Source organism: Spinacia oleracea, chromosome 6 (genome assembly GCF_020520425.1).
Source record: "Spinacia oleracea cultivar Varoflay chromosome 6, BTI_SOV_V1, whole genome shotgun sequence".
In the NCBI taxonomy this organism is placed as follows: Eukaryota; Viridiplantae; Streptophyta; class Magnoliopsida; order Caryophyllales; family Amaranthaceae; genus Spinacia; species Spinacia oleracea.
Genome location: NC_079492.1, coordinates 123,482,829 through 123,496,482, shown reverse-complemented (window position 1 = coordinate 123,496,482; position 13,654 = coordinate 123,482,829). Strand labels below are relative to the sequence as shown.

At 38.7% G+C, this 13,654-nt stretch overlaps 1 protein-coding gene across 1 annotated transcript; it reads right to left on the bottom strand.

Annotated features, from left to right (window-relative positions):
* Positions 1 to 5,529: 5,529 nt before the first annotated feature.
* Positions 5,530 to 7,579, bottom strand: LOC130463564 (uncharacterized). Its single transcript, XM_056832730.1, has 2 exons — positions 7,089 to 7,579; positions 5,530 to 6,865 (listed from the first exon to the last, which is right to left on the bottom strand). The coding sequence occupies exon 2, from the start codon at positions 6,862 to 6,864 to the stop codon at positions 5,530 to 5,532; it is 1,335 nt and encodes a 444-aa protein (XP_056688708.1). The 5' UTR covers position 6,865; positions 7,089 to 7,579.
* Positions 7,580 to 13,654: the final 6,075 nt, after the last annotated feature.

Below are 13,654 nucleotides of genomic sequence, written 5' to 3'. Positions count from 1 at the left end.
GCCTAGACAATAGAGTTCAAAGCTAAAGAAAGATTTTATGACTTTATTATTTCACATGGATTTGAGTGAATATAGGTTTATTTACTCAAATGTGATATAAGTTGAATCTGTTTGGCTAGTTCAAAGATTCAAAAGTATAAAATCCACTTGGCAAGAAATCATAAAGATCTAGGTTAGATCATGTTGATGATTACTTGAGACCAAATATGATCATCAATGATTGTGTGTTGTAATTTCACAATCTAGCTCCATAAGATATGGCATATCTACGTTGGAATGATCGAAGTCAATTAGTACTTGATTCGATCAATGATGAATCATAAAGACTTTTCCTATAATTTCTAAAACAAAATGCTCAACTACCACCAAACTAAACCAAATTCGTCAAAGCTATTGAAAAGTAATTTCAGGATATCTTTTCAATTATATATATCTAAAGAATTGCTAAACTCAGTGGGAGCTTAGTGTTTGTTATTCAACAAACTAAGGCCCAAGTCTAGATATATGTTTCATTGTGATTTATTCAAATGAGACACAAGGGTATTGTTTCTACCACGAATTTTTGAGAACATAATGTTTGTTTGCTCGAAATAATGTCCTTTTGGAGATTCGTTTCCAAAATGACAAGTGGGAGAAAATAGACCTCGAAAATCTTCGAGGCGAACAACAAACATAAACGGACATTCCGGAGGCTTTTCGAAGTGCTTCAGAAAATCCGAACTTATTCTTTAAGACTTTAGAAGTGGCTTTAAAGAATAGACATCTCTTAGAAGACTTTACAAGTGCTTCAAGGAGAACAGAATATTCAAAGGACTTTAAGTGGCTATTGATATTCTATTGTTTGATGTTCTATACCCAAGTAGGCATAGAATTCAAGTCACTGAAACTATGAGATTCTTCTATTAGATAGTGAAGAAACATAGAGATCAGGTCAATGAAACTATGAGATTCTTCTATTAAATAGTGAAGAAACCTACAACTTGCAGTCAAACTATTATCATGTAGATTAATGAGTTTGTGACTTGTAAGAAAGCTATGACGAAACCCAGATTCCCTAAAATGGTTAGAGGCCATATATAGACTCAAATGTTTTAAATGGTTAGAGGCCATAAAACATACTCAATGTTTTGATGACAAAATTGAAATTTTGTTGATTTGCAAGAATAGTTTCACACCTATTGGTTGCAAGTTTGTTTTAAGGATAAAAACCATCAAACATGGAATTGTGTTCACACACAAAGCTAGATTAGTTGCTAAAGGTTACAAGCAAATTCATGGTGTAAATTGTGTTGAAACCTCATGCATAATCGTAATGCTCAAGTCTATAATTCAAGCAATGATTGCATATTGGTACATATAGCAATTGGATGACAAAACGTATTCCTCAATCAAATGTTGGAATAAACTATGTACATGGTATGTCATAGGATTTGTGGATCCAAATAAATGCTTGAAAGAGAAAGCTAGCTTATAAAATCTAAGTACATATTTAAGCAAGCAATTGGGAATTGGAACTGTATTTTAAGTGAAGCTAATAAGCATTTTAGTTTCATAAAATATACATGATTCTTATAGATATATAAGAAGTTTAGTGGGAGTACATAAAAACTTATTTGGTCCTATGTGTATCACACACATATCTCTCTATTGTGAAACAACATTCAAATGCTAATGACTTAGATTTGAAATTATTCATCAATGATGGACCATGGCGAAACTTAGTACATACTGGATATTAAGATCTATTTACAAAGATCTTATGATATTGTTTTGGATTAAGTAATGGCATTTACTAAATCAAACACGAAAGACTCCATTGGAGATATTCGACCCATATGAATAAATCTAAGTAAAGGATGTTTGAACTATGTATAAGCATTTACTAAGTTAAACATCAAAGAATCTAAGTAAGATTCTTAAACCTATATTATATGTCAAAGAATTTAGCTGGATTTAGTATCTACTGAAACTAGATGAGCTAAAGTTACATGAATAGAATTCAATTGGGAATTATTCTGCAAAAGAACTTATCATGTATGATATAATATGAGGATCGCCAAAAACGTATTGTATGACTTTAGCCATGACGAACATATACCAATCTCTATTGATCTAAGTAAAGATCAACTAGTTTGAGATCAAGAATACTTATGGTACTTGAAAAGGTACATAGGAATAGTTCTTGAATTCAAGGAAATAAAGATATGCTAAATATTGATGCTACACGCATAAACACTGGCAAAGGATCAAGCAAGACCCTTTGGAGTTAACCATTGATAAGGACGAGCTATAGAGCATCGTGTTTTGAAATGGCAACATGGATTGGAGACCATGAGTTGTTGCGTGGGAAATTAAAATAATAATTTCTATGTTCTAAGATATAGTTGGAGAGTCTTCCACTTATCTATGAACTGCTTGGATAGGTAAAACCAAACAAAGCATCACTAGCAACCTATACAGTTGAAGTAAAAGTAATTATTGCCTAAGAAGCAATAAAACAGGGTTGTTTAAAGAGTTCTTCACTGAACTTGGGAAGATCACCTATCTGCTGGCTTGATGGTTCTTCATTGAAAAATGCGTAGAACCACTCTTGAAGCAAGAAAAAGGTCTGCTAACTTGATGGTTCTTCATTGAGAAATGCGTAGAACCACCATTATAGCGAGAAAGACTAGATCACAAAATAAACATGCTCAAAAGATCTTATCATCTATCTCGAAGAACATTCGATGAAAAGGATATTAAGATTGGCAAAGCATGATAACTAAACCTATGCAACAAATGAGAAGCAACACTTACATTGTAGCACTGGAAATCAAGCATAGCTTTGAAATTCCATGAACTGTTTTAGAAGATGGGTTTGAGGCCCATGGTTGTAAAACATTGGGGTTGAACATTTATCATATATGAAATGTATTTTCATATTCCATTTAATCTTGGTTTAGTATTAAATGATGAGTCCCTTCAATTTGACGATATATTCAAGATAGACTGTCAGGACCAGTCCTGTGACTAAGAAATGTCTATCAAGTGAACTTGAATGTCAAAGGTTGAAAATGGTCCCTAGTCGGAGTTTTCTATAAAATCGGACGCATAGAAAACGTTAGACGACTAGAATGCAAGATGACTAGTAGTTCTGTTTCTTGAACTATGTGGACATGGCAATGTCATAATCATTTGCATAGATACTTACTTTGGGAAGACTAGTATCGGACAAGACCTATGAAACTTTACTGTAAGAGATGAAAATCTGTCATGAGTAAATTTCATTAAATTATTAGACACTAAATCCTCAATACCTGAGTGATTTGAGATTACTTGTTTGAGAACTGGTTGCTTTGACGTTGACCAACCGTCGCACCGTAAAAGGAGGCTATAAAGGCAACGCTCAGGTAATCACCTATCAAACGAAGTCTAATCTCAAGATCGCAAGATTGGGATTGTCCTCCCATAAATCGGGATAAGATGCTTAAAAGTTGTACAAGGCCACTCGGAGAGCTAGAAACTGTGAAATGCATGGCCGTGCTCGGATGAATCATAGGCTATGATTATCTGTTTATTTGATCAGTTGAACTCTGAAACCGAGGAACACCTCTGGACATAATAAGGATGACAACTCTTACCTTATGTTCAAGAGCAAGCATCGAGCGACAAAGGAATTAGGAAATGCACACTTGTCCCTAAGGACAAGTGGGAGACTGAAGGAAATAATGCCCTTGGTCCAAGTATGCATTCTATGTTAAGTCTAATAAATGCGGTTCAGTATTAATTAACAAGTTAATAATTCAGTGAGATCAAGTGAGCTGAATGCCTAGCTAGAGGCCGCTTCAGTTCAAGTGGAATTAATGATATTAATCCACAGCTTACTCTTGACTGAACCCGTAGGGTCACACAAATAGTACGTAAACGGATCAAGTATTTAATAGCATTAAATACTCCATCTATGAATATTCGGAACCGACGGATCTTGGTTTCAGTGGGAGCTAAGATCGTCACAGGCAAGGAATGAATACTCCGGAAACGATGATATTGCCGGAAACGGAAATATGGATCGTATCGGAAATATAAATATTATCCAAGTCGTAGATGTTGCCGGAAACGGAAACATGGTACGTGTGGGAAAATATTATCGGAAATGGAAATATTGCCAGAATCGGAAATATTGCCGGAAACGGAAATATTGTCAGAATCGGAAATATTACCGGAATCGGAAAATAATTCCGGAAACGGAAATATTAAATATTTGTTCGAAACGGAAATTAATTCCGGAATCGGAAATATTAAATATTGTTCGTATCGGAAATGAATTCCGGAATCGGAAAATTTAATCGGAAGCGCATCGTACGAATAAGCATCGGACGAGGCCTGCCGGACGAGGCCCAGCACGAAGCCAGGCCATCGCCCAGCAAGCCAAGCGCGCCGCACAAACAGCCACGCCAGGCCCAGCGCAAGGCCAGGCCCAGCGCAAGGCCAAGCCCAGCAGGCTGCGCGCACAGCACGCGCAGCGCGCAGCGCGCGCGGGCGCTGAGTGGGCTGCTGCTCGCGCGCACGCATGGGGCCCATCGTGGCTGCCGTGCGTGTGTGTGCAAGTGTTTGTGTTCGTGCACGTTTCCTAAAACATGCAGAGTTCGGTTAATGATTAAATTCCTAATTCTATTTGATAAATTAATTAAATTAGAGTTCTTATAGGATTCTAGGTTTAATTAATTTGTATCTGAATAGGATTTCGATTACCTTTCCATACCGCTATAAATATGAGGCTAGGGCTCACAATTTATAACACAAGTTTAAAAGTATTCAAAGTGAGTTTTTGAGAGAAAAATTCAGTCACACATTTGCCTATAAAGTGCCGAAAATAATAGTACCTTAAGGGCGATTCTAGTTGGTCAATCTTAAGGCGGATCCGGACGTGCTGTGGACTATCTACGGAGGGACGACACTTGGAGTCCTAAAGACTTGTTCTTGTTCGGTTCGGGCGCAGCTAGGGAAGGCACGCAACAAAGAGTATGCATCTAATCTATGCTAAATGATTATGTGTAAATAATATGTTTTCCTGGGTTTATGGTTTTTCCGCATGATTTATGAATTGTCATATGTATCATAACCTAACAAAAAGGGCATATGACTCATCAAAACCTCCATAAATTTGCTGCCTCCCGAGGCTTCTCACCTTGTACATCAACCTCTGTTTCACTTGTACCCTATAAATCCCCAATGCCTTTCTTTGAAGTGTCTTAATTGGGATTTCTGGATTTGCTTCAATGTCAGGAAGTAGTTTGGTGCATAGCCACTGAGATGTCACCATGGGATTCTCCTCAAGTCTCCCACAAGACTTGTGCTCACTGACAAGAGTTTTAATGGCCCAACTGACCCCATCCAACAACACACAGGCATGGATCCTCCAATTGCATGACTCAACGAGACACATTGCAGTGAATCTGGTTGTATCAGCCTTTTCAACACTCACAGCAAATCCCTCTTGAATACAGAAGTCTCTGAAGACCTCCATGAAGTGTGTCTTGCTTTGGAATATCATCCATGGTTGCAACTTGATAGTCCCCCATGGCATGCTTCCCACAACTTTCCCATTTGCATACAAATTATCCAGCTTATTACTCCCATTAAATGATCCTCAAAACTTCTCTCAGAAATTACCTCCTTAAGAACATCTTGTTCTTCATCTTCTTCAATTTCTTCGTCAATGAAATCGTCGGAGTTGAAACCAGTTTCACTATCACTCTCACTCTCCTCAAAATTTTCATCATCACTCTCATCATCCCATTGCTCCTCTTCCTCCACATTGTATGCAGTGGGTTTCCTCACCCTTGAACCAGCAGGCCTTCCCCCCCTCTTCTTAGGAACAAACTCACCCGTCTTCTTAGCATGACTTCTGGAAATTCTGAAACCCCTCCCTTTGTTTAACTCAGCCCTGTTAGGAGGGGGTGTCTGATCTGGCTGGTGTTCTGTTTGATGTTGTTGCTGCTGTTCTGTGGGTTGGTGTTGCTGTTGTTCTGTTTGTTGTTGTTGTTGATGTTCTGTTTGTTGTTGTTGCTGATGTTCTGTCTGTTGTTGTTGTTGCTGTGGTTGTGTTTGTGGTGAGGTTGGTGGTGGTGAGGGACTTCTTGGTGGTGGTGATGGACTTCTTGGTGGTGGTGATGGATTATTTGGTGGTGGTGAGGGACTTCTTGGTGGTGGTGATGGATTATTTGGTGGTGGTGAGGGACTTCTTGGTGGTGGTGATGGATTATTTGGTGGTGGTGAGGGCTCTCTTGGTGGTGGTGAAGGCTCTTTTTGTGTATTTGGTGGTTGGGAACCTCCCGGGGAAAAGCAGTCAACATGTTGTGAGCTGTAAACACGTACGTACTCTACGCTTAAATCCTCAACATCATACACAGGCACCTCAACTGCCACTGTGTTTGCCAATTGCTCCTCCAAATCCCTTTGAATCTCAGCCTCCCTTTCTAACCTTCTCCTTTCCTCTTCCCTCTCCCTCTCAAACTCCTCAGCTTTCCTTCTAAGTTCTGCAGCCTTCCTTTCCTTCCTATCCTTCCTTTTCTTAACTGCAGTCCTAAATTGGATTGAAGTTTCCTTCTCATTTGCCTTCTCTATCCATATTTCCACAGTATCTGTGCGCTTAAATAAACCCCACATGCCCATCAAACCAACATCATTCAACAATTCTACTCTTTTATTCGTACTAGGATTAACATAAAACAATCTAAATAAATCGGGAATCAGAACATCTTGCTTAATAGAATCATCAAACAAGTCATCAACCAAATCCATGTAGTTCGTTTCATCAGTATCTTGTACCCTCACATCAAAATTCCGATCATTATAATGACATAACAACCAAATTGCGACCATCCTATACAAACAATAAACACAACACAAAAATTCAAATTAATGAACTAAATCATTAGGCAAAACAACAAAGCACAACCAGACACTATGTTTTACCATTAACACCCCAAAATTCAAGTTAACCCATCTCATGGAAAAATCACGATTTTAGCAAAACCCTAACCCTAATCAAAGCAAAATTCGCAAAAAATAGCACCAAGAACAAGAAACGAATTGAGTGAACTAACCTTGACACAATTTTGATGAAGTTGAAGCCACAAATTCCAGTCCTTTGCTCTCCTTGCACCCACTTTTGTAGGACTCGCGAAAACTGCAGATTTTTGGACCAAATTGTCGATCTTTTCGTGGGGATTTACTTCGACTAACTATTGCGAGTTGTTTTACACAAATCCCAGCAAATTTCGATCTTTCTCTCTCTTTGGTTTGGTACTCAAGTGCTCTCTAATGGTGTAAGAGAACAGAGAGAAATGTCGAGGAAGAAGTTGGGAAGTTAGGTTTTGAATTTGTTTTTTTTTCTTTTTTTTTTCTTTTTTGATATGGCGCCAGAAAGGACAAGTAAGGGCAACAAGGTAAAAACATGGTAACGGAGGGTTAACGTCCGTCAGACAAAAGGGCATTTAATGATATTATTGCATACGTCAGGGGTGTTTGGTGCATTTTGGAAAGTTTAGGGGTATTTGGTGCATTAAAGTAAACCTTAGGGGCATTTGGTGAAAAATCCGATTAATTAATAAATTTTCGATTTTTTGCCCTAAAATTATGAAATTAATATGATTTATTAATTTGTCATTAATTTTGAAAATAAAATTTTTAATTTTTATGCGATTCGCTCATATAACTTGCACGCACAAAGCAATGGACGCTACGTGTTACCCTTAAGGGGTGTTGTATAGTGCGGGCATGCGACGACAAGCAAAGGAGCTCGTCGCCCATGCGGTACGAATGCTATGAGCAAGGCTATGGTGCACGAGCACAAGGCAGCAGCTCTGCCTTGTGTCGTGTGCTGTGTGCGACGGGCGAGTGGGCAAGGGCGAGAGCAAGGCAGCGACAGTCGCGTGTGGGCAGCAGGCGAGCTGCGCCACGACGCAACTGCCGCGCGCAACGTGCGAAGCCTAGCCCGCAGCCAGCGCAAGCTCGCGTGCGACGAGCGCTACGCCCAGCGATGGTGAGCAGCGAGCGTGTTGCGACGAGCGCTGGCGCGCGCCTTGCGATGGTGAGAAGCAGCAGATGCGACGCAGCACATAGGCTGCGCGCACATGGCCAGCGATGGCTGCGTGCGTGTGGCCTATGGCTGTGCGTTAAGTGGTGATGTTGCGTACCTTATGTTACGATTAGATCGTTTTAAAATTTTAATTTGAAATTTTCAGTTTACGTAATTTTAATTAATTTTAAAATTAATAATTTAAGTTATTTTCTTGGATTTTAATTTTGAATATTATAATTATAATAAATTTCATTTATTCTAATTATTTTACTAAAATTAAAATCATGAATTAATTTAAATACGACTGAAAATAAATTAAATATGTGGATTCAATTATAAATTTATATGAGCTTTAAATTTTAATTAAATTTGTATGTTTCCGGTTAGACTAGAAATACATTTTTATGTTTAAAATTAGTAAAGCATATGAATTTATTGGTTTAAGTGGGAGCCCTTTTAGTCATAAACTCTTGATTAGGTCTACAAATCCTTAAAGTTAAAACAACTTGATTAGAATTAATAAGGACTGAATAATTTGTAGATTATTGGTGCCCTTGATTAATTGCTACAAATATTTATGTGATGCATAACGTGTTTTACTAACCAGCTATGTGGGCCATTCATGATAATGAATGGGTGAATGGTATATATCGTATATGTACTGTTTTGCAGGTTATAAAGTGACTAGTATGGCCCAAATAGGATAGAAAATATGGTATGCGTACCATTAATTTGAATGTAATTGGTCTAAAGTACCAAATTTGTTTTTCAATTCAAATATGGTCTGCGTACCATCAAATAGTTGTAATTAGTTTAATTGTAGCTTATCCTATTTGAAGAAAATGGTGCCTCCCACGGAGATTTTCGAGACGGACTTTGAAGTTGAAGCTTCAAGATGAAGTCGGGCCATACTAGATCACATTTATCTTATGCATGCTTTAAGTTATTTATTGCTTTAAATATGTCTTAATTATGCATGAGATTGTGGCTTGATTATGTTGCATGATTAAGGATTTTAGTTCACTTAAAATCTAACCAACATAGTAAGAGCCATAAGTTCCAAACTTAAAAATTGAGTTAAAAGGTGTCATGCCAAAATATACACTTGCTTGGATATCCTTTACATCAATCTAGTAATAGTTTTCGCTCAGCGAGGTGTTACTTATTGGTCCTAAAGGGGAAAGGTACACAAATAATTGTGAGTACATGTTAGTTTTGGTGAAACTCAACGATATAAGTAAGGAGTCCTTTTATGTCGTGGCAAAATCGATAGGTTTACCTAATAAGTTCTTAGACGTGCCTATCAACCAAGAATAGTTTCTAGACTATTAGCAAAAGGTTTTGCTTACCTAAGATGTTTTAGGATTGAGTCGACAAACTGTGCTTAATTCTTCAATGGATTTTAGGATCTTGGAATCATTTTATTCACACCCGCCGGAACACATAACTTGAATAAAATGCTTAATGAACATTGAATTATGCATGTATGCTAGAATTTAAGTTTATTAAGAGAAACTGTGAATGGTTATTTATTTGTTTATTCTTTTCAATTGTAGTTTTAATTATGGCAAACAACAATTCATTCAACATTCGATCAATTCTCGAAAAGGAGAAGTTGAGCGGGAAAAACTTCCTTGACTGGCAAAGGAACTTGCAAATAGTTCTTATGCAGGAAGAAAAGGAGTATGTCCTGGAAGAGGCGATGCCCGAAGCCGCAAGCGACGGGGTCACTCAGGCAGCCCTCAATCGTTGGATTGATGCCAACAAGGATGTGTAATGTCTAATGCTCGCCACCATGAGTGCAGATCTACAGAAAACATTCATCAACTCAGATGCTTTCACGATCATCAGTGAGTTAAAGAACATGTTCCAAGATCTGGCCCGAGTCGAAAGATTCGAGACTCATAGGCAAATTCTTGAGACCAAGCTTAAGAAAGGCGAGCCCGTAAGTCCACATGTTCTCAAAATGATTGGACTCATTGAGAATATGAGTCGGCTAGATCAGCAATTCTCTCAGGAAATGGTTGTAGACACCATCCTCCATTCTCTTCATAACGGGTATGATCAGTTCAAACTGAACTACAGTATGAATAGTCTGGACAAAACGCTCAGTGAGCTTCACGGTATGCTGAAGACCGCTGAAAAGACGCTCAAAAGTGATAAGCAAGATGTGCTTATGGTGCGTGGGGGCAAGTTCAAGAAATCTGGAAAGAAGAGGAATGCTAAGAAAGGTGGCAACAAGGCCAGCCCAACTAAGCAAACTGGCGCCAAGTCTGAAAAGAGGAAGGTCAGTCAACCCACTTCTGAATCCGAATGCTTCTACTGCAAGAAGAAGGGGCATTGGAAGAGAGATTGCTTGAAGCTAAAGGAAGATCAGAAGAACGGAACAGTCGTTCCATCTTCAGGTATTTTCGTTATAGACTGTATACTTGCTAATTCAACTTCTTGGGTATTAGATACAGGTTGTGGCTCACACTTATGTTCCAATCCACAGGGACTAAGAAGAAGTAGAAAGTTAAGCAAGGGTGAAGTCGACCTACGAGTGGGAAATGGAGCACGGATTGCTGCATTAGCTGTAGAAACTTATTATTTGTCGTTGCCCTCTGGGCTAGTTTTGGAACTGGAAGAGTGTTTCCATGTTCCAAGTCTTACTAAAAACATCATTTCAGTTTCTTGCTTAGATGCAAAGGGATTTTCCTTTTTTAATAAAAGACAATAGTTGTTCGTTTTATTTTAAAGAGATGTTTTATGGATCTGCTAGATTAGTCAATGGACTTTATTTATTAGATCACGACAAACAAGTTTATAACATAAATACCAAAAAGGCCAAAAAGGATGATTCAGATCTCACCTATCTGTGACATTGTCGATTAGGCCATATTAACTTGAAACGCTTAGAAAGACTTCAAAAGGAAGGAATTCTAGAACCATTTGACTTAGAGGATTATGGTAAATGCGAATCATGTTTACTTGGCAAAATGACAAAGCAACCTTTCTCTAAAGTTGGAGAAAGAGCAACTGAACTATTGGGTTTAATCCATACAGATGTATGTGGACCAATGAGTACAAATGCTAGAGGTGGTTTCAGCTACTTTATCACTTTCACTGATGACTTCAGTAGATATGGTTATGTCTACCTAATGAAGCATAAGTCTGAATCCTTTGACAAATTCAAGGAATTTCAGAGGGAAGTAGAGAATCAATTAGGCAAGAAGATTAAGGCACTGCGGTCTGATAGAGGCGGTGAATATCTGAGCTATGAATTTGATGACCATCTGAAAGAATGTGGAATTCTGTCAGAATTGACTCCTCCTGGAACACCACAATGGAATGGTGTGTCGGAACGGAGGAACAGAACCTTGCTAGACATGGTCAGGTCAATGATGGGTCAGGCCGAACTTCCAATAGAATTTTAGGGACATGCACTAAATACAGCTGCACTCACTATAAATAGAGCTCCGTCTAAAGATGTCGAAAAGACTCCATATGAGTTATGGTTTGGAAAGCCTCCAAATGTGTCTTTTCTTAAGATTTGGGGATGTGAAGTATACGTCAAACGATTAATTTCAGACAAACTTCATCCGAAATCTGACAAATGTATCCTTGTGGGCTATCCAAAGGAAACAAAGGGGTATTACTTCTACAATACATCTGAGAACAAGGTGTTTGTTGCTCGAGATGGTGTCTTTTTGGAGAAAGATCAAATTTCCAAAATGACAAGTGGGAGAAAAGTAGACCTCGAAGAAATTCGAGTCGAACAACAAACTCTAGAGAATGCTCAAGATGACATTCAGGATGAAACTCAGAGATCTTTAGAAGAATCTGGTGAGAATCATGGTCAATCTAGAAATGTTACCCCGCGTAGATCGCAAAGATATAGATCTCAACCGGAAAGGTACTTAGGTATTTTGACGAACGAGAGCTATGACGTTCTATTACTTGAAAGTGATGAACCTGCGACTTACAAACAAGCTATGACAAGCCCTGGCTCCAAGCAATGGCAAGAAGCCATGCAATTTGAATTAGACTCCATGTCTGAAAACCAAGTATGGGATTTGGTCGATTTGCCAGATGGCTACCAAGCCATTGGAAGCAAATGGGTTTTCAAACTGAAAAAGGACAAGGATGGGAAACTTGAAGTTTTCAAAGCTAGATTGGTTGCAAAAGGTTACAGGCAAGTCCACGGTGTGGATTACGATGAAACCTTTTCACCAGTTGCAATGCTAAAGTCTATTCGGATAATGTTAGCAATCGCTGCATATTACGATTACGAAATATGGCAGATGGATGTCAAAACCGCTTTCTTAAACGGCGTTTTAACAGAAACTGTTTTCATGACACAACCTGAAGGTTTTGAGGATCCAAAGAATTCTAAAAAGGTATGCAAGCTAAAGAAATCAATCTACGGATTGAAGCAGGCATCCAGGAGCTGGAATATACGTTTTGATGAAGCAGTCAGTGACTTTGGTTTCATCAAAAACGCAGACGAATCTTGTGTATACAAGAAGGTCATGTTAGGTTATGATTCATATGACAGTTCATAAATCATGTGGAAAAACCATAAAGCCAGGAAACATATTATTTACACATAATCATTTAGCATAGTTTAGATGCATACTCTTTGTTGCGTGCCTTCCCTAGCTGCGCCCGAACCGAACAAGAACAAGTCTTTAGGACTCCAAGTGTCGTCCCTCCGTAGATAGTCCACAGCACGTCCGGATCCGCCTTAAGATTGACCAACTAGAATCGCCCTTAAGGTTCTAATATTTTCGGTTAGGTAGGCAAGAATATTGGCTGATTTTTCTGCTTAAAAATCTTAGTTTTGAATACTTAAAACTTGTTATATAAATAATGACCCCTAGGCCTTTATTTATAGAGTTTATGGAAAAGGAATCGTAATCCTAGTAAGATACGAATTAATTGAAATTAGAATCCTACATGAATTCTATTTAATTAATTTATCCAATTAGGAATAGAAATTTAATCATACACTGACTCTTGTAGATTTAGGAATCACGCATGAGCACAAACTCACACACACACGGCAGCCACAAGGGCTGCCCATGCGCGTGCGAGCAGCAGCCCACGCAGCGCGGCCCACGCATCCGTGGCCTTGGCGCGCGCTGGGCCTGCCTTGCGGTAGGCCTGGGCGCTGCCTTGGCTGGGCTTGTGGCGTGCGTGCTTGCTGGGCGATGGCCCGGCTTCGTGCTGGGCCTTCGTCCGGCAGGCCTCGTCCGATGCTAATTCGTACGATACGCTTCCGATTAAATTTCCAGTTCCGGAATTTATTTCCGATACGAACAATATTTAATATTTCCGATTCCGGAATTAATTTCCGTTTCGAACAAATATTTAATATTTCCGTTTCCGGAATTATTTTCCGATTCCGGTAATATTTCCGATTCTGACAATATTTCCGTTTCCGGCAATATTTCCGATTCTGGTAATATTTCCATTTCCAATAATATTTTCCGATACGTACCATGTTTCCGTTTCCGGCAACATCTACGACTTGGATAATATTCATATTTCCGATACGATCCATATTTCCGTTTCCGGCAATATCATCGTTTCCGGAGTATTCATTTC